The following is a 25,891-nucleotide window of genomic DNA, read 5'->3' on the forward strand; positions in this document are numbered from 1 at the left end:
GGAATGTTTTTAAACTTTATATATATACATATATATATATATATCGATATCTAGATAGATCTATCTATCTATCTATCTATCTTTCTATCTATCCATCTATCCATCGTTCGTTATAGATTTATGAAAAAAATTAAAAAAGTTTAAAACCATTCCTCTGAAAGGCAGACACCGAGAATCACTAATTAACAAGTGGACTGATCTCATGACAGCATTTTCATGAGCTACATCAGTGTTTCTATTCAAGAAACGTGGTTTAAGGCTTGAATTAAACTGGGTTAAAAGTTCTGGCTTGTTGGCCACTGCAAATAGAGGATAAAATGTTAGCAGCTCAGCTGGTGGCGCACATTCTTTTCTCACCCTGCAGGCGCTAATTTCATATGCGATTTAACACCGAGAGGATGCTCCTGTTACTAGCAAAGCAAACCAATTAGAAGTGACCCCACAGTTAGTATGGATGGCAGAAACAGTGCTAGTAGTACCTCAAAAGTAATTGGAATAAACAAAAAAAAGTCACTACTGACCATGCCAAAAGAGTTAAAAAGAAAAGTTTTGAGTGAGGAAAAGAAGGGTTCAATTCTGGTTTTACTGGCAGAGGGATACAGTGAGCGTTGGGTTGCTTCCGTCCTTAAAATTTCAAAGACGGCGGTTCATAAGAACGAGGTCAAGCAGCAGACATTAGGGACAACAAAGCTGCAGACCGGCAGAGGACGAAAACGACTCTCCACTCACCGGGATGACCGCCAACTCAGTGGAATGTCACTCAACAACCGTAGGATGACATCAAATGACCTCCAAAAAGAATGGCAAAGGGCAGCTGGGGTGAAGTGCACGGCGAGGACGGTTAGAAACAAGCTCCTAGGGGCGGGGCTGAAGTCGTGCAACGTTAGAAAAAAGCCCTTCATCAACGAGAAGCAAAGAGCCAGGCTGAGGTTTGCAAAAGACCATAAGGATTGGACCATAGAGGACTGGAGGAAGGTCATCTTCTCTGATGAGTCCAATTTTCAGCTTTGCCCAACACCTGGTCATCTAATGGTTAGACGGAGACCTGGAGAGGCCTACAAGCCACAGTGTCTCGCAACTACTGTGAAATTTGCTGGAGGATCAGTGATGATCTGGGGGTGCTTCAGCAAGGCTAAAATCGGGCACATTTGTCTTTGTGAAGGACGCATGAATCAAGCCAAGTACAAAGTTGTCCTGGATGAAAACTTGCTTCCTTCTGCTCTGACAATGTTCCCCAACTCTGAGGAGTGTTTTTCCCAGCAGGACAATGCTCCATGTCACACAGCCAGGTCAGTGAAGGTGTGGATGAAGGACCACCAGATCAGGACCCTGTCATGGCCAGCCCAATCTCCAGACCTGAATCCCATTGAAAACCTCTGGAATGTGATCAAGAGGAAGATGGACGGTCACAAGCCATCAAACAGAGCCGAGCTGCTTGAATTTTTGCGGCAGGAGTGTCATAAAGTCCCCGGACAGCAATGTGAAAGACGGTAGGAGAGCACGCCAAGACGCATGAAAGCTGTGATTATAAATCAAGGTTATTCCACCAAATATTGATTTCTGAACTCTTCCCAAGTTAAAACATTAGTATTGTGTTGTTTAAAAATGAATATGAACTTGTGTTCTTTGTATTATTTGAGATCTGAAAACACTGCATCTTTTTTTGATATTTTGACCGGTTGTCATTTTCTGCAAATAAATGCTCTAAATGACAATATTTTTTTTAAATTTGGGGGAAAAAATGTATCAGTAGTTTATAGAATAAAACAAATGTTAATTTTACTCAAACAGGTACCAATAAATCGTAAAACCAGAGAAACTGATAATTTTGAAGTGGTCTCAATTTTTTCCAGAGGTGTATGTGTCAATAGAAACTGAATTTTAAACATTTATATTTGAATTACAAAACTTGAATACTTGCTTTAAAAATTTGAATTGCTCAACTTGAAATAGAATTTTTAGTTTGAAACTGAACTTGAAACTGAATGTTTAATTCTGAATTTGAATTAATTTGCTTTGAAACCGCATTTAAATATCACTGAAAATTCAACTCTCTAAACTCAATTCTCACATTTGAAATTCAGTTCAAGAAATTCAGATTCAGTTACTTTCTCACACATCAGGCCCACTGAGGAAGAGCAATTGAGTGCAGATTTACAGAAACAGAAATTTGACAGAAAAAGGAAACCCATTTATCCTCTTATTCTGTCAGCTGGACAGCAAAATTGTTGACCGTAAAAGGTTTATTAATCACCATGGAAATATTAAAAAAATGATGGTGATGGGTGTGCAGAGAGTTTGTCTCATTAACAGCACGAGTGCCTGATCGTGTCTGTACAAGCACATGTCAATGTGCACATTACTTGTGCAGCTGTATAATAAGTTCACACAAAGCATCCTGTTGAGGCTTCAACAGAGCTGTGTGAACTTATTACATCATCGCGTCACAGGCTACGACGGTGCTTCCTGACTTGAATGAGATAGAAGCAAACTGCCAGAGATACCACAGAGGCTGACAAGCCCTTGTATGCATTGTACGCACTCTGATTTCTAATCATGTTCACCGAGAGCATGACTGAAGCAGCTACAATGAATGTAACGACACCCATTGTTGAAAGACCCCAGGTAAAGTGGACAAGCGTCCAACAGCCACTCCAGCTGACATGGGAATGACAATTCTCTGAAATTGACACTCCAAGGTCGCCAGCAGAACTGTGTCAAAGGCAGTGTAAAACAAATGGCCACTGGAAATGCTGCCTTTGGCTATTGTTGGAAAAACAGACAAAAATCCAACAGAAACGGAAGAAAAACAGGAACAGAATTCAGCTCTGAGCTGATCAATAACTACAGGCATTATTGCTTAAACAGTTCAGGATACTTGGATCATAAAATAGAGGCTAAATGGTAAAACAGAAGGGCACAAATCTTCTGGATGAGGTGACCATCTGGTGGATCTGCATAAAGCAGCTTGTCAAACCCAGCTCCTGTCACAACCCACTGCCCCCCCCCACACACACACACACACTTTACAATAAGCCAGCTTGTCTGAACAAGCATGCTGAAAATTAAAAAAAAAAAAAAAGGCCTGACTCTTAACCAGTAAGGCTCAAGGTTTTCTTTTATTCACAAATCTTCAACAGTAATGATGTGACATCATCATAACATCATATCTCAGTGCATTTTAGATCACTGCATTTTTGCAAGAAGATAAGAGTACTTTATGTATCCACGAGTGCTATCAAGCACTGAATCCATGAACCAAAAAAAAGGTACAGATTAAAACTACAGAGATGCTTTTTATGATGTATATGTTCAGCAAGTCATAAGTCTCTATATTCCATTTGTCCCTGGAGCAGTGAGTATATAGCACTATAAATCAAGAACGACAGAGAGAGATTATTCTGATTTGATCTCCTCAGTGAGACAGCATAGCTTAGCTGACCAGGGCAGAGGGCAGGAGAGACCTTCCACATGTTCATCTTTCTCCTTTGACCCTCTTAAAGCCAAACATCTGGCACCACAGTGCTGCAGAAAGCCAATATTTTTGCTCTGCAATCAAAGCTCCCCTCCTTTTTGTTTTTTTTACTTTTTACACGTGTTGTGGAAAAAAATAATCTCTATTGTTTTCACTCGCTTCACGTCATGCTGTTTTAAATGCAGTATTAAAACACATACGTAGGTTAAATCCCACACAGGTTGACAGTACCATCCTGAAAGCGCTCGATTCCAAAGCATAGATTTATGAGGGCGAACACTGCAACAGAGAACTAGAGTCTTGTTACACAGAGACCTTCCCTTTGAGAAAATGCTGTGAAGCCAAGTTCCTCTGTTGATCAAGCGTTCAAGCCAGTGATGCAACACACAAAAAGAGTTTGTTTTTAGCAGTACTGTCCCACAGAGACCTGGCTGCAGCAGGAAGAATATGTCAGTGTTAATGAAGCAACTCCTCCCAGTCACATTAATGATCATATTCCTCGAGATTCGGGCCGAGGAGGAGGAGTGGCAGCAATCAAAAAAACTCAAGCTTATCAATTAACCCGAGAGCCTAAACTTAGTCTCTCACACCCAAATTGGAAAACACAAAAAACGATTCTATTTGTTGTTGTTTATCGCCCATATGGTCCGTATTCAAAGTTTCTAACAGAATTCTCAGACTTTTTATCTGATTTAGTGCCGAGTTCAGATAAAGTGATAATAGTGGGTGACTAACATTCATATGGACAACGACAGCCTCAGTTCTACACTCAGTTCATTATTAGACTCCATTAGCTTTTCTCAACATGTAAATAAACCCACTTGTTGTAGTAACCACATCCTCCATCTGGTTCTCTCGAATGGCATGGAAACTAAAAATGTTATCACATTTCCTCAAAACTCTCTTTTGTCAGGCCACTTTTTAATAACATTTGAAGTTACAATAATGGACTACACAGCATGTGGGAATAAATTCCATTACAGTAGATGTTTGTTAGATACTGATGTGTCCAAGTTTAAGGAAGCGATTACATGTTTATCTTTTTCAATGCCGTGTGCCAAAGCAGTGGAAGACAGCTACGTTGACTTTACTCACACATAAGTGGATCATCTTATAGAAAACACTGCAGCCTCTCTGCGTACAACTCTTTCAATGTCGCCCCTCTGAAGAGAGTAACAAACCAGAGGAGGCGTCTCCTTGGTAAAACTCACAATTACACTCTGTTAAGCAGGCAACGCCAAAACTGGAAAGGAAGTGACGTTCCACTAATTTAGAAGAATTTCACCTGGCCTGGAAGGATAGTCTAATATCATATAAGAAAGCTCTTTGTAAGGCCAGAACTGCATATTAGTCATTATTAATAGAGGAAAAAAAGAACAACACCAGGTTTCTTTTCAGCACTGTAGCCAGGCTGATAAAGAGTCACAGCTCGGTTGAGCTGTCTATTCTTTCAGCTCTCAGCAGTAATGACTTCATCAACTTCTTCACTAATAAAATTGTTACCATTAGGGAATGAATTGGGCCGACCCTTCCTGCCACGGTCACTGATATGTTGCTAAGCACAGCAGCCCTGGAAGCAACCGGTGGACCAGATTTATACTTTGAACATTTCTCTCCTGTTGAGCTCTACGAGTTAACTGCAATTATTTCCTCATCTGGATCATCTAGCCTATCTCTTGGACCCCATCCCAACTAAATTCCTCAAGGAAGTCTTCCCTTTAATTCGTACTTCCATATTAGATCAGATCAACCTATCTATTGTAACCGGCTATGTACCGCAGCCTTTTAAAGTGGCTGTAATTAAACTTTTACTTAAAAAGCAGACTCTTGATCCAGCTGTTTTAGGAAACGACAGACCAATTTCCAACCTGACGTTTATTTCTAAAATCCTTGAAGAAGTTGTTGCAAATCAACTTCGTGATTTTTTTTTTTTTTTTTTACAGAGAAATGATCTGTTTGAAGATTTTCAGTCAGGCTTTAGGGTTCATCATAGCACAGAAACAGCTCTGGTGAAAGTTACTAACGATCTTCTAATAGACTCAGATAATGGACTCGTGTCTGTACTTGTTCTTCTGGACCTCAGTGCTGCTTTTGATACAATTGATCATATGATCTTATTACAGAGATTAGAAGACGTTACGAGGATCAAAGGAACTGCATTAGACTGATTCAAATCCTACTTATCAGATAGATTCCATTTTTTTCATATCAACAATGAGTCTTCCAGACAAAAAAGAGTTAGTTATGGAGTTCCACAATGCTCAGTGTTCGGCCCAATACTTTTTACTTTGTACATGCTTCCATTGGGAGATGTCATCAGGAAACACTGCATAAACTTCCATTGTTATACAGATGACAGGCAGCTATATTGGTCTATAAAACCAGATGAAACTAATCAGTTAGTAAAACTTGAAGCCTTTCTAAAAGACATAAAGGCCTGGATGACCAAAAACTTCCTGCTTCTAAATTCAGACAAAACGGAAGTTATTGTACTTGGTCCTAAACACTTCAGAAACTCTTTCTGTAATCACTTAGTTACTCTGGATGACGTCGTCTTGGCCTCCAGCAAAACTGTGAGGAACCTTGGAGTCATCTCTGATGAGGATTTGTCCTTCAGACACCAGATAAAGCAAGTATCCAGGATTGCCTTCTTTCATCTATGAAATATTAATAAAATCAGGAAAATCCTTCCTCAGCGTAATGCAGAAAAACTCATTCATGCATTTGTTACTTCCAGGCTGGATTATTGTAATTCCTTGTTGTTAGGATGTCCAAATTACTCATTAAAAACCCTGCAGTTGATCCAAAATGCTGCAGCAAGAATACTGACAGGATTTAGCAAGAGAGATCATATTTCTCCTGCTTTAGCTTCTCTTCATTGGCTTCCTGTTAAATCAAGACTAGAATTTAAAATTCTCCTGCTGACTTACAAGCCTCTTCATGAGCCGGCTCCATCTTATCTCAGAGAGCTTATTGACCCAGATCATCCTGACAGAGCACTTTGCTCTCAGACCTCTGGCCTGCTTGTGGTTCCGAGAGTTTACAGAAGTAGAATAGGAGGCAGAGCCTTCAGTTTTCAGGCTCCTCTGCTGTGGAACCAACCAGCTCCCAGTTTGTGTTCGAGGGGCAGAAACCCTCTCTAGCTTTAAGATTAGACTCAAAACGTTCCTTTTTGATAAAGCTTATTGTTGGAGCTGCTCAGGTGGCCCTGAACCATCCCTTAGTTATGCTGTTATAGGCTGAGGCTGCTGGGGGGACCTCGTTATGCACCAAGCTTCTTTCCTTGCACTCTTTCACTCTCTATACACTCATATCTCACCATTACATCTCATCTAACTTCATAGTTTTTACTTATTATCTGTTGCCTCTCCATACATTTCCCTCGCTCCCGTAGTTTCTGCTATTTCTTTTGCTGATGTCTCGGCCATGGAGCTGCATGTCTCTGTGATTGTCAGCCCCACCAACAGTTCTTCTCTTGTATACCTATGCTGTCCTTTTCTCTCTCTGCTCTCCTCTCACCCCAACCCGTCGAGGCAGATGGCCGCCCACCTCTGAGCCTGATTCTGTCGGAGGTTTCTTCCTGTTCAGAGGGAGTTTTTCCTTTCCTGCGTTGGAGGTTTTTCTCCCTTAAAGAGGAGTTTTTCCCTCCTAACTTATGTGGCAAATGTTGAATTGTTGGGTTTCTCTGTATAATGTTGTAAAGTTCTGCTGTAAGGACTTGAATGTGTCAAGTGCCATGAAATAATCTGTGTTGTGATTTGGCGCTATATAAATAAAATAAAATTGAACAAAAAGAGTTTGTTTTTAGCAATACTAAAGCGAAATCTTTAGCTTAGGAAGTTCAGTTATGTGAGCAAATGAAGAAACTCCCAGAATAAAACAATGCAACCTGCAGTACATATCAATTTACAGCAACATTTATGGATTTATATCAAGCAGTTTGCCACTGCCACCAGAAAATGGACAAACTGCAACAATACATCACATACTATAACGCAGATGGGCAGAGAAACATCAGGTTCAACATTATAAGACCATTAAAATGCCAAAGTAGAGAATGATTCATGCACATTGGAACTGACACTTTGATTGTGAGCCTGCTGGTGTTGCAAGACCAGAAAAACTTGTCACATTTCCTCCTGAAAAATTTCACTTCAAGATTTACTCTGAAAAGACCAGCAGCAAAGATCTTACACACAAGTTCATTCTGTTCTGGTCAATAGTCCAGTAGATAGAGCAAATAGCAGATAGGTAAAGCTCCATGGTCAAATATACACATTAATACTTTAACAAGTAGAAAATCAATGCTTACAACAATGTACGGCTGGGCAATATATCCATGTTATATTAATATTGTGATACAAGACAAGATATAGTCCTTGATTTTTGGATATTGTTATATTGTGATATGGCATAATTGTTGTCTTTTTCTGGTTTTAAAAGCTCAAACACAGTACATTTTCTGTTCTAGCTGTTCTATTGTTTGACTTTACCCACATTACTGATGATTATTTGTCAAATATCTCTTTGTATAAATATTCTGTGAAAGCAACACCAATCCTCGCTACAATATTGTGGCTCTAGTAATCGCAGTATTTGGTGAAAATGATTGTTATTTTTGATTTTGTCCAAATCGCTCAGCCCTACAACAATGGCACATGGAGTAGAAGACAAGAGAACTCTGAAGCCCTTTTCTCCTCACCCATTCCCATTGCTCTTGGGAGCAATGCTGAAGAACAGCGATGAGTTAAAAAGAAATCAGAACACCAAAGAAAAGAAGAGCATTCTCAACTCTCTGACGTGCTTCCCTAGTGATGCTGTTATGTTGCAGTATAAAAGCCATCTCAACGGCTTAAACATTTAGGGAGATAAAAGGAGCTTAAATCATTAACTATCTTGATGGTGATTGAAAAAGCAGAATCAGCTGCTGATAACCGGTGCCGAGGGTAGAGAGCAGTGAACTGTTTGGTCAACACAGGCAGCAGTTGGGAAGAAAGTGGGACTTGACAGGAATATTACATTACAGCAAATAAGGACACACCAAAGGAGAGATGAACATTTTTCCCGAAGATTTATCCTTTAAACTTTATGTTGTCCCTCTTTAATCTGCTTCAAATCATTAGCAATTGTGTTTCTGTGCTAAATAAAGTCCCTAGTAATATTTTCCTTACAATACCGTCTGTAGGAGGCAAGGGTAAAAAAAAAAAAAAAAGGTTTAAATTCTTAAAGAGAAATCTTCTAGCCCCCTCTGCTGGACCTTAACATCTGTTTCAGGGAGGCCACACAAAGTGACACAACTTTGCCAGATCCATCACCAGTTGAACAAGTTGATTCTCAAAACCTTACTGAGACTTTTCTTACCGAGCGAAATGTGAACAGTCTACAACCCGGGATGCTCATCACAAATACTCAGGATATCCAACTTACAAGGAAATCACGTCATGACTAACACCCACACACATCAGCGGTATTTTAAAGTAGGAAGGGGAATTCGTGCCTTCTCAGCATGTAATAATGGGCATAGTGAAACTCCTTTTCAGTTTGGGTGTTTGAGTTTCATCTCAGCAGGGAAATCTGCAAATGTCATTTCCTCTTAACTATAAAAGTAGATAAGAAAATAATTTTTTTTTTTTAAAAAGTGGTTTGTAGCAGAGTCTGAAAAAGCTTTACTCTTTTTGGCTTACACAAACACTAGCCTAGGTAGACGGCTGTCAATAGGTTTCCATCTGTGAGACAATGTGATTAAACTCTCCACACCACATCCGGTCCCCGGGTGAAATGAATGAAACACTAAATTACCTATCAGAGGCAAACAGGTTTTGAGACACCAACACACAGCTTGACATACTAGCTGCTGAGCAGAATGTCTATACAGTCAAATAAAATTCAAAAAGCACATTGAAATAGACGGACAGGTGACTGGCAGTCAGAACAGAGAAGCAGACAGCAAAACGGAGACAGATTTCAAACAGACTCGTTCAATAAAAACAGATAAAACATGCTAGGTTTCAAAAAGTAGTATGACAGATGGATGATGAGGTGAGGAATAAATGTCAGACTGGAGATGTCACTTACGAGGCTTCTGGCCCCATACGTGGAGATGCAGCTTCCCAGAAGAGTAGTAAATAAAGCCCAGGACCAGCATGGGGCACAGGACGAACAGCAGCTTGTGTGTGGGCTTCATGGTCTTCAGTCATTCACATGGCACCATCAAGGTCATCACCTGTTGTGAGAAGAGAGAGAGTGGGATGTTTCATTCACACATCACCAGAGAGGAAATCATCTGTCGGCAACAGAAAAATAGAACTAACAAAAACAGGAAGGCGAGAGGGGAAAGAAGGAGTCACAAATAAAGACAGGTTGGAGATAAAAGCATGATTAAGATAGCTATGCAAATAGAAGATTTAATACTTTGTAGGTTAAACGTGGGATGGAAAGTAGCTTTAGCAAGATTGTCTTTAGTCTGACTCCACCAAGGTTCAATCTCATCTCAGATCTCCTCCCTTGGCCACATACACCGTCCTACCTCCCTCAGGACTGAGCAAGCCTGTTTGGAGGATAGCACTCAAAGGCAATTACACAATTACAAAAAGATTATTTCAACATCCGCTGAATCTGCTTTTTTTTTATATTTTTGTGGGGAAACCTGATCCAAGTAGGGGAAGCAAAAAAAGGAAAACAGCATTCTGTGGTCTCTTGTTTTTTTACAGTTACGGTAGCGATGACAGCAACACCTCGCTACTGATCAGTTCTCTCAGCATCCTTTGAAGACCCATTTACAAAAGCAGATCTAGTTTCCAGGAAGCCACACCCAAACTGCTCTAGACTGCATGACAATGACAAGTTAGAAGCAACTATCACTGTTGAGGTTAACAGTAAAACTTAGTTAATGATATTTTTAGTGAATATTACATCTCAGTCAAATTTAACCAACATGTTTCATGCAAACAAGATCCGGATATCACCAGTCCAGACTATACCGGACATATTACATCAGCAACATTTGCCACACACATCCAGTATAGATGTCATCTGACAGAAGACACAACAACCCATTCGTCATCGGTCGGTCGGTGTGTGTGTGTGTGTGTGTGTGTGTGTGTGTGTGTGTGTGTGTGTGTGTGTGTGTGTGTGTGTGTGTGTGTGTGTGTGTGTGTGTGTGTGGGTCTGGATCTGTTTTTGTGGTTGTTGTTTTTTCTTACTGTAATTACTCGTCTACTGGACTGTAACAGAGCACCATGCAGTGCCTTTCAACCCTCGACACTTCTTCATTTTTGGCATAATGTACAATCCTCAGGACCTTGCCGAAACACAACATGCTGTGCAGAATTTTTCAGATGTGGCATGCTTGAAAATATTTGCATCAAATACTATCTGGGGCATCTTTGTTTCGTCCCGAGAACTGCTGGAGGCAAATGAAGGACTGTAAAGCCTCAGCACAGAGAGGTGTCTGATCAGAGTTGAGCTCAGATTAGACCGTAATACCTCTGCAAAAACCCTGTATTTTCAAAAGTTCATAATCCACATGAGGCAACATTGGAAATTCAAAATACCAACTTGCACAGCATGTGTATGGGCTATCTTACATAAATTCAACCATTGTATAGGTTGAGTAAAGTAATTGCAAAACTGTTGATTAAGAAAAGCTTCTTGACAAATTGTTCACTGTCTTTCCAATATAAATGTGAATAATAACAGCTGAAAAGCATCTACCTGTGGCACTGATTCAACAGCACACTATAATCTGTACAGATGTACACCAGCATGCGGCTGCACCGGTCCCAAGTCCAGTGAAAACAAACTATGAATTTGAATAGCTGCAGCGTTTCTACATTACGACACGACATAATATTACCTCACTCACTGGAAATGGAAATTACAGTATTTCCGCGACGAGAAAACACAAAACAATGTCATTTGTTTAAACCCACATCAGTTGTAGGCAACAAGCCGCATCAGCGTGTAACGGGATTCAGTAGCAGAAGTGACTGTCACCTCACCTCACACAACGTTTCGTCATTTCTTACGCACAATCCCGAAAGCCTCGTATTTCAGGCCATGTCGGAGGAGTTAGGGATCCACTTTAACTTCCACGTCGTGCGATCGGCCTACTTTATACTTCACGGGGCTGGTTTACATCAAACGAAGTTCCGCAGCTAAGCTCGGAGGAGGAGTAATAATTAAAAAAAAAAACATAACGGAACTTTACGGTCCAGTAGTTCACCGCTAACTTGTGGTTTAAAGGTTTACCTGGGAGGTCGTCTCGGGTTTTTTTTTTTTTTTTAAAGTCTCGGTTTACGTTGTCGTAGCGAAACTACGAACGTAACCACATAGAAATGTACAAATAGGGAGTTTTAGTGAGCGCCGCAGGAAAAGAGGAGATATCCAGTCGCCCAACTGTTATCGTTAGCTTAGGGGTTAGCCAGTCGCTATGCTAACACCGCTACGTTGGCATAGTGGGATATTTGTGCATTGATCCCGTCGCCGGGCCTGCAGCGCTGCTTCGTACATTCATTTATTTTTTTATTTTTTTTTGCAGCCAGACATGAGCTTTAAGTACAGCAGCAAGCGCAATAGGTGGGCATAAAAAAATAATAATAATAAAAAAAAAAAAAAAGTCGTAGGATGTAAAATGGTTTGTAACGACAACGAGCGTAAAAGTCCAGAGACGAAACACGGAGGATCTGGAGGATCTGGACCACCGGTTCACTCACATGAACCACAACGAGCACCGACGATTTAATAATAATTAAAAAAATAAAAAATAAAAACACGTAACGCTGCGACGTCTCGCTGCCGTTTCAAAAACAAAAAACAACAAAAAGGGGGAATCGAGATCATTGCGAGGCTTTTTACCTTTTCGTTTCCGTTTTGAGTACTCGGGTCAGAAAATAATACCGGGCTTTAGATCAGTCGGTAAAACGACCGCGGTCTCCCTCCTCTCCGAGCCATCTTGACGAAACCTGTGAAAGTCTGCGGCTCCGTCAGCACAACACGACCAGCTCGTCTGCGTGTTTCCACTTCTGTCTCACCAGCTCCAGTTTTCATCCAGACTGGCTGAAGGGGAAAAAAAAAAAAAAAAAGCGCGCCTCCCCTCCCGACCACCCCCACCTCTTCATCTACATGATGATCAGCAGCATCTTACTAGTCGACAGCAACACAGTTTAGTCGCCGACAATCACGAGCTGTCCCGGATGCCCCTTCCTGTTTTTGGCACAGCTGAGATGAATGCACCTTTTCATCTGGTTCTTCACGTGGTGCTTCTCTCTGCTCGTCAGCTGTTAACACTGTCTGTCGCTGCCTTTGCTTATGCATTTATAGCCAACAGACGCGTCAACCCCTCTATCCAACTGAAGCAGTCCTTGCTCAGCAGCAATAATAGAGGTGCGGTAATGTGTGGGCCTAGTTGACCCCCCCCCCCCCCACACACACACACACACACACACACACCCACACACACTATAATGGTATGTGCTTTGGCCAGCACTGTTATTTTTGATTGACCAGGTGGGAGGCATGCTTTTTAGGTTATTAGTGTAAAAGCAGTGATAAATATTCAGCAAAACAGCCTCACCTGGATTGAAGCCCAGTTTGTATGTCTTTGGGGTAATTTGGCAGCAAGTCATTGAGGTAAAAACTTTTCTTCAGACAATCCTTCCTGTCTTGTTTAGACCAATATTTGTCTAAATCAATATCCTAGAAATCTTTCATTAGATTGCCAATCAATGTCTAAATATGGAACACACCCCTATCCAATCATTAGTGGCTGCCTCCTGGTTTGGGATGCTTTTCCTAATTTGTTTAGTGTTATTACCAAGGATGTTATGTTTTCATAGCAGTTTGATTATCTGTTTGTCCAGATTACAGAGAAACTACTGTCCCGATTTTCATAAAACGAGGTGAAAGGGTGTAGCTGTGGCCAAAGAATCACTGATTTAATTTAGGAGAGGAGATCTGAATCATGGGGCAGCATTTGGCCTACTAAATGCCATACATCCTAAAATCCAGAAGATGGTAGTGAATTTCAATTGTGTCAAAAATATTGGCAATGATAGAAAAACAATGACTCCATATTATAATCCACATTCACAGGTACCAGTAATCCTCTGGGATACACATGTATTTGCTCAAAGTTAATATAGCAAGCAGTCGTTATGGAGCACCAGAGGTACACTGGGAAAGAATTTCAATTTATCACTGGGACCAGCAGCATGTACTCATGTGCACTCTGAATGACAGGCACACAGAGGGGACTGGTAAAAACTTTAAGGATGCAGAATCCTACTGGGATTAGTCCTGGTATGAGACTCTGGGATAACGGTTTTATTTGAAGAAGCGGAGACGGTATAATTGTAACTTCGCTCCAAATTAACTCCAAATAAATTTAGGCTTGTACAGTGGTTGTGGTTGCTGGTTTTAATTTCATAGAACAGTGGACTCTATTGACCTCAATGCAGAGTGCCCTTCCAAAGTTATCTTTTCGCTTCACCCGAAACTCACCTGTGCCTAATGATCCTTTCTCTTTAGTCTGTGTTCCCCTGTGTTTGTCCTCATACCCAGTATCAAGTGTTCCAGTCTTTAGTTCTAGTCTGATCTCAGCTTGTTTTTCTGGACCTTTGTTTGCTCTTTGCCTGATTTTTGACTGACTACCTGCACACACTGACTTTTTCTAAAGTAAAGCCTGTTATTTTTCTGATCCAGATGCTGTCCTTGAGTCATTCTCTGCCTGTTTTTACTGCAATTATTACATCTAAGAGTAGAGGGACTGATTTAAAGAAGAGAATAACTGATACTTATTGCTTTGACTGAAAGTCACAGGTGACTGAAATAATCCAAGCTACGAAGTTTAATAAATATGGCCCCTGCAGATTTTGTATGTTATCCTTAATCCCAGTTGGGTTTTTACACTATCATGTGGCAGCAGATCCATAGTCCTGTCCATCACAACTGCTCGGGTTACTCTCTTTATTCAGTTTTCCTTTTGGATCTTGTGTCTTTATTTGTGCCCTGATGTTCACAAGGCCTCGTATTCTACATAAGCAGTTGCTGGGCTAAATGCCAAGGTCGGGGAGGGTGAGAGGGGGGCAGTCTTCCGTTTTTGCCCCAGCAAAGAGTGTGGCGGTGTAGCATACCGATCTATTAATATTGAATCAAGCAGGAAATAGAATCTGTTCTCTCACTGTTCTCCAGCTGGGGTCAGGAGAATAGAAATGCACAATACACCACGTCATGAGCACACGCGCGCGCGCGCGCACACACACACACACACACACACACACACACACTGTCCCAAGATCACAGGCTTTTTCGGACTTCCTGGTGGGATTGGCAGCACTTCATGGCCTTTGACACATGGGTCATTCATTTGCATCCCACTTAAAAACTTAATGATCAATGACCAGACAAAACAAGGCAAGGACATGATTTTTTTTTTTCCGATGTGTAACAAGGTCTGGGAAACACACCGTCATTTATTTGTCTGCTTGTAAGGAGCTATGTTCCCAAAATGAAATGCACCAATCGTTGTATACATCTGTCTATCCTGAGTCCAATTGCCAAGATAAAACCACATCCGAAATAATTAGATCCTTTGGGGCTTGAAATGTGACTCAATACTTTTACAACTGTGGTTTTCCTGCTTCTCAACCGGTGTGCCCCATTGCTCCGATTGCTCTAATTATTTTCAGATTGGCAAACGTACAAATAACAGAGCAGCCCAGTGTTGACTGGCAGGTCTGTCATGATAACAGAAATACACGCTCCTATAAAAATGAAACCCTTCTTCGAGTGTGTACTGTAGAAGCACTACTCCAAGCAGTGATAGCATCAGTTCACTGAAATTAACATTTTATTTTCTCGGAGTGTAGCGCAGATAGTTTCTGCTGTGGTCAGGCTCCCACTTAAACCCACCCGAGGAGCTTAAAGGTATCACAGGCCAGGGGGTGATGGAAACAGTGAAATCATGTGTCGGAAAACGTGATCCTACACAAGTACAGCCAAACTTAACTGTGGCAAAATAAATAATTAATTGATCCATCATCTAAATCATAGATGAAGTGTCTGCTCAATGGTGAGGCTCTGTGGTGGGAAGGCAGCAGTAAATAAACCTGCTAAAAGGAAATTAAAAGATCCCATACTGTACATACAGGGGCAGAGTAATTGTGTCGGAATGATCAACACTTTTCGCTCCTATAGTATTTTATTTCTTTTGCATGTTGTACAACAGTTCGATTGCATCCACTTACAATATTTAGCATTTCCTTATAGTAGTTCCTCAATGAGAATTACAAATATTCCTTTATAATATGGCGCTCTAAAGATGGCGCCACGCTAGCGGCAGCCTGTTGCGGCAGCTCCCCTCCCCTTGTTATTAGTATTATTAGTATTTTTTAAGCCTTTCTCCTCTTCGGAGTTGTTGTTTGTTTGTTTCTCTCGTGTTAAGTTAACGGTCCGAAATGGACCGTAATTTGTCCAGGTTTCTGGCTGGGGGCACTGTTATTGTTTACTCTTGTGATCAGCTGATCGTGCTGAGTAGCCCTCTACTGCTGCTGCCCGGAGCGAGGCCTGAGATCCCCGTTGAACTTCGGAGAAGACGGCGGGGTTGCAGAGCCGGAGCTAAGCTAAAGGCGGAAAGGAGGAAATATAAACCATCGGTACCGGCGATCTTAATGGGGAACGTGAGGTCGTTGGCCAACAAGACAGATGAGCTTGGCACGCTGGTAAAGACCCAGAGGGAGTACCGGGAGTGCAGCATCATGTGTTTCACCGAGACATGGCTGCACTCACATCTCCCGGACCACAGCGCGGCCGTACCCGGCTTCAGGACTGTTCGGGCGGACAGAGACGTTGTTCGGAGCGGCAAGAAGAAAGGTGGAGGGATTGCAGTCTATGTGAACGAGAGGTGGTGCAATCCCGACCACGTGTGTGTGAAGGAACGTTTCTGTAGCCCGGACATTGAACTTCTAGCCGTGGGGATGCGCCCTTATTACTTGCCGAGGGAGTTCACGTCCGCCATCGTTATCGCTGTGTACGTTCCTCCATCAGCTGACGCAGAGGCAGCAGTGGACACCATCCACTCCACGGTGGCTAAACTACAGACTCAGCATCCCGGTGCATTTTTGGCAGTTACTGGAGACTTTAACCACACCAGTCTGGATAAAGTACTGCCAACTTTGCACCAGTATGTGAACTGCCCCACAAGGAACAATAAAACTCTGGACTTACTGTATGCTAATGCCATGGATGCATACAGTACTACTGCCCTTCCCCCCCTTGGTAGATCAGACCACAACCTGGTCCTGCAGAGGCAGCCTGTGACCACCAGGACTGTGAGGAGGTGGACACAGGAGGCTAAAGATGCCCTGCAGGACTGCTTTGGGTCCACGGACTGGAATGTGCTGTTTGGACCACATGGGGAGGACATCAACAGCATGACGGACTGTATCACAGAATACATCAAATTCTGTGAACACACCACCGTACCATCCCAGACTGTAAAATGCTTCCCCAACAACAAGCTGTGGATCACCAGTGACCTGAAAGTTCTTCTTAATAAGAAGAAAGCAGCCTTCAGGTCTGGGGACAGGGAGGAGCTCAGGAGAGTGCAGCGCCACCTGAAGGAGAAGATGAGGGAGTGCAAGGACTCCTACAGGAGGACGCTGGAGGCCAAACTCCAGCAGAACAACGTGAGGGAGGTGTGGACCGGTATGAAGGAGATTACTGGGTTCAAGGGGAGAGAGAGAGACAACCAGGGGGAACCTGGAGAGGAACAACCAGGGGGAACCTGGAGAGGAACAATGAGCTAAACTGTTTCTTCAACAGGTTTAGTTCACCACCCTCATCTGTCTCCTCCACACCTTACACCTCCAAAACACCTCTGCTGCCTCCCCCCTCTGCGCCCCCTGGTGAACTGCATAGAGCCCTCAATCTCAAAGGGCTCTTCCTCCATCCATGACGACTGGCCAGGTTAGGAGACAGCTGGAGAGAATCCACCAGCGCAAGGCTGCAGGACCTGACGGCATCAGCCCTGTGGTCCTGAAGACCTGCGCCGTCCAGCTGGCTGAGGTCCTACAACACCTCTTCAACCTGAGCCTGAAGCAGGAGGAGGTCCCGGTGCTGTGGAAGACGTCCTGTCTGGTTCCTGTCCCCAAGAAGACGTCTCCATCTGGCCTCAACGACTACCGACCGGTTGCCCTCACATCTCATGTGATGAAGGTGCTGGAGAGGCTGGTCTTGGCCCACCTCAGGCCGCTGGTGAAATCTTCTCTGGACCCTCTGCAATTTGCGTACCAGCCTCGTGTGGGAGTGGACGACGCCATCATCTACCTGCTGCAACGAGCTCAGTCTCACCTGGATGGAACCGGTGACTCTGTGAGAATCACCTTCTTTGATTTCTCCAGTGCATTCAACACCATCCAACCACTGCTACTGAGTGAGAAGCTGCGGGTGGTGGGGGTGGACGCGCCCACCGTCTCCTGGATCAATGACTACTTGACAGGCAGACCACAGTTTGTCCGTCTGGGCAGTGTGCTGTCGGATACGGTGGTCAGTGGTACTGGAGCTCCTCAGGGAACTGTTCTGTCCCCCTTCCTGTTCACCTTGTACACAACTGACTTCCAGTACAACTCAGTGTCCTGCCATCTGCAGAAGTTCTCTGATGACTCTGCAGTGGTAGGATGTATAAGGGATGGACAGGAGGATGAGTACAGGGCAGTAGTGGAGGACTTTGTGGAGTGGGCGGGAAGGAATCACCTGCTCCTGAACGTGGCCAAGACCAGAGAGATGGTGGTCGACTTCAGGAGGAAGACAACAGCTCCACAACCGCTGAGAGTTCTGGGAGAGGAGGTGGACATGGTTGAGGAGTACAAGTACCTGGGTGTGTCCATCGACAACAGACTGAAATGGAAGACCAACATCAATGCTGTCTACAAGAAGGTGATGAGTCGACTCTTTTTCTTGAGGAAACTTCGATCCTTCAATGTGTGCAGCGAGATGTTGGAGATGTTCTACCAGTCTGTTGTGGCCAGTGCTTTGTACTTCGCTGGGGTCTGCTGGGGGAGCAGCATTGGAGCCGGTGACACCAACAGACTTAACAAACTGGTTAAGAAGGCCGGCTCCATCATCGGCTACAAACTAGATAGTCTGGAAAAGGTGGTGGAGAGGAGGACGCTGAACAAACTATTGTCCATCTTGGATAATCCTGTCCACCCTCTCAACCACCTGCTGCAGGGACAGCGGAGCACTTTCTCTAAAAGGTTCCTCCAGCTCCGCTGTCACAAGGACAGATACAGGAGATCATTCCTGCCCACTGCAATAAGACTTTACAATAACTCACCTCTGGCAAAATCCATCACAGTACAATAACACTGTTGACTGTGTTTCTTGGTTGCTTGTATATTATATATATAGATATATACTGTACTGTATGTATATATATACATATATATATATATATATATGTATATATATATGTTGACTGTGTTTATTGGTTTGTTGTATATAATATAGATATATAATGTACTGTATATATACTGTATATACTGTGCATTTTATATTTTATATTTATATTTTTACTGCTATTTACTGCTATTTTATTTTATTGCTTTTCTATTATATTATTCTATTCTATTATTTTATTCTATTGTTTCTATTGCTTCTGTATGTATGCTGCTGTGGCGAAAAAATTTCCCCTCAGGGATTAATAAAGTATATACCTACCTACCTACCTACCTAATGTTGCAACAATTTAGGTCCAGGCCTCTCAAATAAATATTTTTTATTAGTATCCCTTTTCTTTAATGGAGTTATCTGACAGTCCCATCAACACTGCTGATGATCACCATGTCCAGAAACTTGGGACTTTTTTTTTAAAAAGGAGCTTAACATCAAATCAGAAATATATCTAAAAATTATGCAAATTAATATCCAGAAATTGAGGTTACACAGTGCAATCCAGTGCTTAAGGAATAGTTAGACAGCATGGGAAATGTCCTCATGCTAAATTATAGTTCCGTTTTTGTACAAATGAAACAAACGCTAATTATTGAGCTTTGGCAGTACTAGTGTGCAGTTTTTGTTACTGTTGGACGGACTGTATCCATTCAAACACTCCTTCTCACATGCATAACCTCATTAAATGATGTACCTCTTCAAATTTCCAATTAAAGTAAGCAGGACAAGGCAAGGATTGTCGTTTTACAGTTATGACTAAACAGATCAAATCTGTTTGGAATATATTAAGATCTAATTTATTTCTTGGTCTGTTTATAAATAGTGCATTCATTTAGGGAGATCAGCTTCATGTTTTTTTCCCAAGAGTTAGATCAGAAGATTAGTACCACTTTTATGTGGTAAATAAGACGCTACAGCAGGGAGATGGTTAGTTTAGCTTATCTTAAAGACCCGATGGATGATGAAATAGCTAACTTGGCTCAAAAATTAAACAAATCTGACTACCAGCTTCCCTCAAGCTGACAACAACTGCTGGATATTTGCAAATTGTAATATGTAATGCATAAAAACCAAAGCATACTTGGTTTTCTTGTGGACGTTGCAGTTTACAGAGTCAATTTCTACCTTCCTGAAGTACACCAGGGAGGCTATTTTAAGATCCACTGGGCCAAGGTCATGGATTAGTTCTTGGCCTACAAATAATTCTGTTGTTTGTTTCGATCCTCTATCTACGGTGGTGCAGGCAATATGAAAATAAAAAACTTCCCATACAAGAGAAACAATTTAGCTTTCCATGCAGGACATAATTTGTTGTCAGATGTAATGTGCATCATTTGGGTTTTTAAAATGTTTTCATGTTTTTCATCTTGATATTATCTGACAGTGAAAGACTGTGTTAAGATATCAGCTGAACTGTGCCTCCGGGTTGAGGATGTCCTCTCTATGTTGCTTCCTTAGACAGCGACATCACTCTACTTTTGAAGTTTAGCTTGTGTAACATCATTTGTTTTTGTAAAATAATATTAATCCAGACTAATGAAATATTTCTGTTTTATGATATTTATTTAAGGTAGAAAGAGCCATTACCTTTTCAGCTGCAGATGTCAAGTTCCTATTAGTATCAACCAGATAAACCTGGATTTCCAAAAGAGAGAGGCAACACCTACACATTTTGATTTGCTTACTGTCCTTTCAGCACTCTGCAAACATTAGTTAACCAATAACAGGAAGTATTTAGATAACAAAAAAAATGGGCCACAGATAATCCCAGTAAAATACGAGCAGCTCAGTACCGTTGTCCTGCCTGTAAATATTTGTAAATCAATGAAAAGGTGGGTAAGAAACTCTTTTTAGCCATTAAACATATAGCAAAATATTCTGACACAGCATGTAAAGAATTAACTCTTATCTGGATATCTGATTATATTTCATTATACTGTACGTCTGTGGGATGGATGTAGTACAAAATGAAAAACAGATAAAAGGAGAAGTTCAATATGACCTTTGTACCAACGGTTAGCAAACATACTGGAAGCTTGTTGAAATCAGCTCATGTTGTGACGGATATATGTTGGAATTTGGATCCTTCGTACAGTTACTGGCATATTAAACTAAACAACAGGTTGTTTCAAAAAACAGCAACAAAAAATAACTAAAAACTGGAGAAATAACTGAGAACTTACAAAACTATAAAATGCTCTTTGAGAGTCCAGTGTATTGTGTTACCATTCTATCCTTTTATCTGTAATGTATTGGATTAGATGACTTGGCAGTATACGTGTATTTATAAACTTTACAGCTTGTCCGCAAGGGTCTACATGGGTCCACATGATGTAAATTTTTTCATCTAACCAAATATGTATGCATCCGCGTAAACATCTCTGATGATGTTCATGTGCAATCTTCACAAGCCAAAGTGTGCACAGCAGGACAGCAACATTTTGTCTAAGCAAGCCCGAAGGTTTGAAAGAGTGAAAGACGCCATCTGCGTCAAACCGGAACGACAATCGCTAAATAGAGGATGTGGTCTACGACATCACTTATCAGTTACTTTAAACGCAGGCCTGAGATCCCTCCCCAGGGAGCTCCAAAAACCTTTCAGAATCACATGATGGCAACCAAACAATGGACCAAGATCCATTCATACTGCGCCTCATGTGACCATAACAACTCATATGATGAGGGTCAACAACTCGCATATGACCTCCACGGCTTTCAAAGTTTTATTGACCCCACAAGAAGTTAAAAGCCTGAGACTACCCACCAGTCAGGTAGAACTGAAAAAGGTTTGGGTTGAGAGGAAAAACTTCTTGAAGAAACTCCAGCAAGTCCAGTCACCTTTAGATAACACTTGGGCCAACCCAAAGACAGCTTTAAACTCGTGGAAAAAAACACTCTCTTTGAATATTTCACTCAACACTTTCACGACTATGGGCCTCACATGCAGCTATGAAAACAAAGGAGAAGATCCGTTTGCAATGGAAGAAGTCGCTGCCGGACTTTGGAGGTGCTTTAAATTATACAAGCTTTACATCGATGGCACCCAAACAAACACGAAATCCAGCGCTATATCTGTCCAACTAGAGGCTACAAATTTTGTCTCAGTCGTAGCAGTGCATGTCCATGTCCAAAGTCTGCATCACTCAGCGCACACCAATGCGTATGCATGACATTTGCAGTATATTTACTTCCTAACCCTGACTCTACAATGCCTCAAGCATAATAGTAAACTTGAGGTCAAAGTTCCAGTTCACCCACAACACATTTTAACCATATTAGTTTCTACATGACTTTAAAATCCTTAAATGAAAACTTCTTGTTTCAGCATGTTTCAAACCACGTCCAAATTTGAGCATTTCCTTTTTTTAAAGAAGTATCACACAGTACATTTCCTGCTGCGCCAGACTGGTGGCTCTGCAACTATGAAAGATTGCATGCATGCAGACACAAGATTGTTCAGACGATTATGGCCTCGATCCATCATGTGATAAAGGGGGGGCGTAAGTAGAGCCTTGGGGAAACCTATAGGCTTAGATTGCTGCAGTCTGCTGCTTAATGAAGTGGCAACAACAGGAATTCCCATTAAAATGAAGCAGAAATACTGCTGTGCATGATCTCAGTAGCAGCACATAATATCAGCGTAGTTTGTGTGACAACACAAGATCACAGGATGCTTCCACAGAATCGTGAGCCGTGAACAATGTGTGTGTGTGTGTGTGTATGTGTGTACATACACAAACTTAACGTTTGATGTCTCTGCTCTGCTGCTCTGTAGGACTGCAGGAGATCAGAATAGAAACTGCAGAAACGTCGCTAGCCTTTTTGTATGTGAAGGGAGGGGTTTGCAAGAAATGGGATGTGTCATTTCACGAGCAGGACGGTTGTGGCAAGTGTTGGGCATACATCATACAACAGATAATGACAGGTGATTTGCTGAAGGTCAAGTTAACGTTTCTAAAACTAGCCACTCAGCATCCCGTTTTTAACTCATTCATTGTACCAGAAATCTTATTTCACTAAAATGTTAATAAGACGTTCACCAGTCTTGTTGGTACTCTAGCTGTCCCTACAAATCCTGTGTATATTATTTACGCTTTCAGCACATAGATTATTCAATATTACGATTCACTTGGAGCTACATCGAAGCTTTAATTATGCATTTCTTTGCTCCTGTGAAAATTTCAATAATGAGAAGTAAGGCAGCATAAACCAAGCTTTTCTGAAACTCTTCACAAAGGAAGGGAGACAGCAAGTCGTACGTTTACGCACAGAGGGTGACAGTTATACCCGTGTGCACTGACCTGCGGTAGGGCTGTGTAACCATGACAGTGGTCTCGCAGCCCTTATTCAAGCTCAGCTGTCAACCGCGTTAAATTGCGAGGTGTGAAATAGCCTGTCAATGGACAAGAGGCTTAAGTCTGACTTTCAGCTCACGCAGAGCTTTGAGTAGAAAAGTCCTCTGTCTCTGACATGGAAATTATTAATGAGTGAAAGTACATTTTACAAGTAGAGAGAGCAGATCCTCAGTGTGAATGATTAAGTAATATCTACAATGGACTTTGTTAGGTGGATTAAGAAGGAAAATACTGTATAGGTACAGTACTACCTTGTATTAAACAGTAAGAAAGCTAAATGTTTACAGTTTGTTTTCTACTACATGGTGCATGACAGATGGATGTTTGATCACAGAGTTCTTACACTGAAAGCAAAAGATACAACAGAGCAGACTCCTAATTCCATTACAAACAACATTATAATGCACCCTACCCTTAAATCAGTTTCAGAGAGGAAGGATCATGTTTCCTGTTTATACAAGCCATACATCTTATGACAGTGTTGTAGCATAAGCACGAAAACTGTATTCTATTTCTGTGGTGGTGGTTCTTATCTGATCTTCCATCAGCTTGAGGAGTGATAGAATATTTTTTTTACAACAATGGGCTTGATGGTTAGATGTGACATCACATACGCCAGTGTTAGGAAAAATAGTAACTCAATTGTCAGTGTGTAAATTAAGTTACTGTTATGTGTGTAAAGTTTCCGTTAGTCTATGCATAAAACTTTCGATGAAATGTCTCGTACTGCATGCACATTCCACGAGTTCCTCTCTTGCAGTATATGGCCCCTCGGGGGGGGGGGGAGGAACTCGTTTATCTAGTTTAGCACACACATAGGTTAAAAGCAAACATATCCATATCGGATGCAAAGAGCATTGAACCCCTACGCACTCACCTTACACAACATGTATTCTTATTCTATCAGCGCTATGTTATGGTTCTGAACCTAACAGCCAGTGGTAGGAATTCAAAAAAACCTGAAGGTGTCAAGAGTGCTTAATCTCACCAGCATAGCCTGACATTTGCATGTTCATTTCACAAATACCCACAAGTCTCCAAGCATGTCTCATGTAACTACCGGTCTGCACACATCTCTCCCATTTCAGCTAAACAAGTACAGGAAAAATCGGCACATCAAGTATAAAATGTATTAAATCACTACACACAGCTAGAAAAGACAGGGGGAGGCTATCAGCCAAGTCAAACACAAAACTACATGCATTTGGTAGGTTATGCAGTCAGTTAAAAACTAAAAACAGTGTGTAAAAAGAGATACGTTTCGCTCCTTTCCTTTAACCTCCAATCAGTGTGTAAAATTATAACTCTCTTTTGGAGAGGCTTTTTTGGCTTTCGCATGCCTTCATATCTCACAGCTGAGACTCAGGTGTTGTCTGTTTTCTCAATCACATTTTCAAAGTTTTGCTCATCCATCCGTGATGGTGATTAATGATGTGAATGTGTCCAGGTAACACACCGTACACCCAAGTTTTAAGCTAGACAGCTAGGGCCAATAATGAAACAAAACAAGCTGCTGCATTGGCATTTGCATTTTTAAGAACAGGATAAAGCCAATTTAGTAAGCTGAAACTAGTATTTTAAGATAACTTCTCACACAGTCCTTTGACTGAGATTAAAGGCAAAGCCTAAAGCTTTATGTCTCTCAAACACAAGATTTGTATTCTTTAAATAACAGCATTATTTGTTAATTACTCAGTTATATTTTTGACTTTATTTTGAACTGCCTTTGTCTTATAAGGGTGTATCACATGCAATTCATATTAATGTAAACTATTAAATACAATTGCTACCTCAATTATACAAGACGTCCCAATGTGTCAGGTTTACAAGTGAAATCCCCATTGGTACAATTATGAAGATTTACACTAGATCTGCATAAACCTGTGTTTCATTATTTATTGCAGTGAATTTAAGTAGGTCAATATTTTATTCCACAGGATCTCCGATGGATGCAAACTCTCTGGCACATGGAGAAAACAGGACAAAGCAATGAGCCTTGTTTTGTGGTATTTAAACAGCTTTTTGACTTCTATACTTCTGTACTTATGTTCAGGCTATGTCGGTGTGGTTCTGTTTGTTTTCATTGGTACTTTTTCTCATTTTATGAAAGTATGTTGACTCATGCATCTAATGTCACTGCCCAAGTACTGTACTGGTATTGCTTTTTTTTGTATATGCATCTCCAACTATGTGAGATATGTGAAGACAGGAAGTTGTTGTGGTTGTGTGTTGTGTGGTTTTCTTGTGGTATTTTTAGGTCTGATGTCTTGAGATGTCACACCTTAATAGTATGTTATGCATCTGTACACTTTTCTAAGCTTGAAAATATTCACTCATTTGGCTCACTGGGACCACATAAAGATAAATACTGTTGATCAAAGCCACTAAATGTTCATTACTACATAACTTTTGCACACTAAAGTTATTGTCTGTTGGCAAAGACAGTCAAATACTTGTACTGGTGCTGCGTTTGGGAAACTACTCTGAAAATGTACTTTATTAGCACCCCCCCTCGCCTCCCCCGACAGGGTACAAGCTCTTAAGTTGTTTGTGTATTCAAATAAAATGTGCACCGTCAGTTTAAGTGACGAATGTCATTCGGTGGTGGGTA

At 41.5% G+C, this 25,891-nt stretch overlaps 1 protein-coding gene across 6 annotated transcripts in view; it reads right to left on the minus strand.

The window, feature by feature from the left end:
- Window positions 1–20,571, minus strand: part of st3gal3b (ST3 beta-galactoside alpha-2,3-sialyltransferase 3b) — a 56,452-nt gene extending 35,881 nt beyond the window's left edge. Inside the window, exons 1-3 of one of the 6 annotated variants that reach the window (XM_069712486.1) lie at window positions 12,332–12,530; window positions 11,476–11,631; window positions 9,551–9,698 (exon numbers count right to left, since the gene is read on the minus strand). In XM_069712486.1, the coding sequence (XP_069568587.1) occupies window positions 9,551–9,659 (109 nt within the window). In that variant the 5' untranslated portion in view covers window positions 9,660–9,698; window positions 11,476–11,631; window positions 12,332–12,530. Of the gene's footprint in view, window positions 1–9,550; window positions 9,699–11,475; window positions 11,632–11,725; window positions 12,068–12,331; window positions 12,531–20,512 lie in introns of those variants that run through there. The other 5 variants (XM_069712485.1, XM_069712487.1, XM_069712483.1 and 2 more) reach the window with 5 other exon arrangements.
- Between the last annotated feature and the right edge of the window lie 5,320 nt (window positions 20,572–25,891).

This window comes from Brachyistius frenatus, unplaced genomic scaffold, assembly GCF_029030835.1.
Source record: "Brachyistius frenatus isolate BFR_SWC_R1_liver_20210118 unplaced genomic scaffold, ASM2903083v1 Contig_110, whole genome shotgun sequence".
NCBI lineage: Eukaryota > Metazoa > Chordata > Actinopteri > Embiotocidae > Brachyistius > Brachyistius frenatus.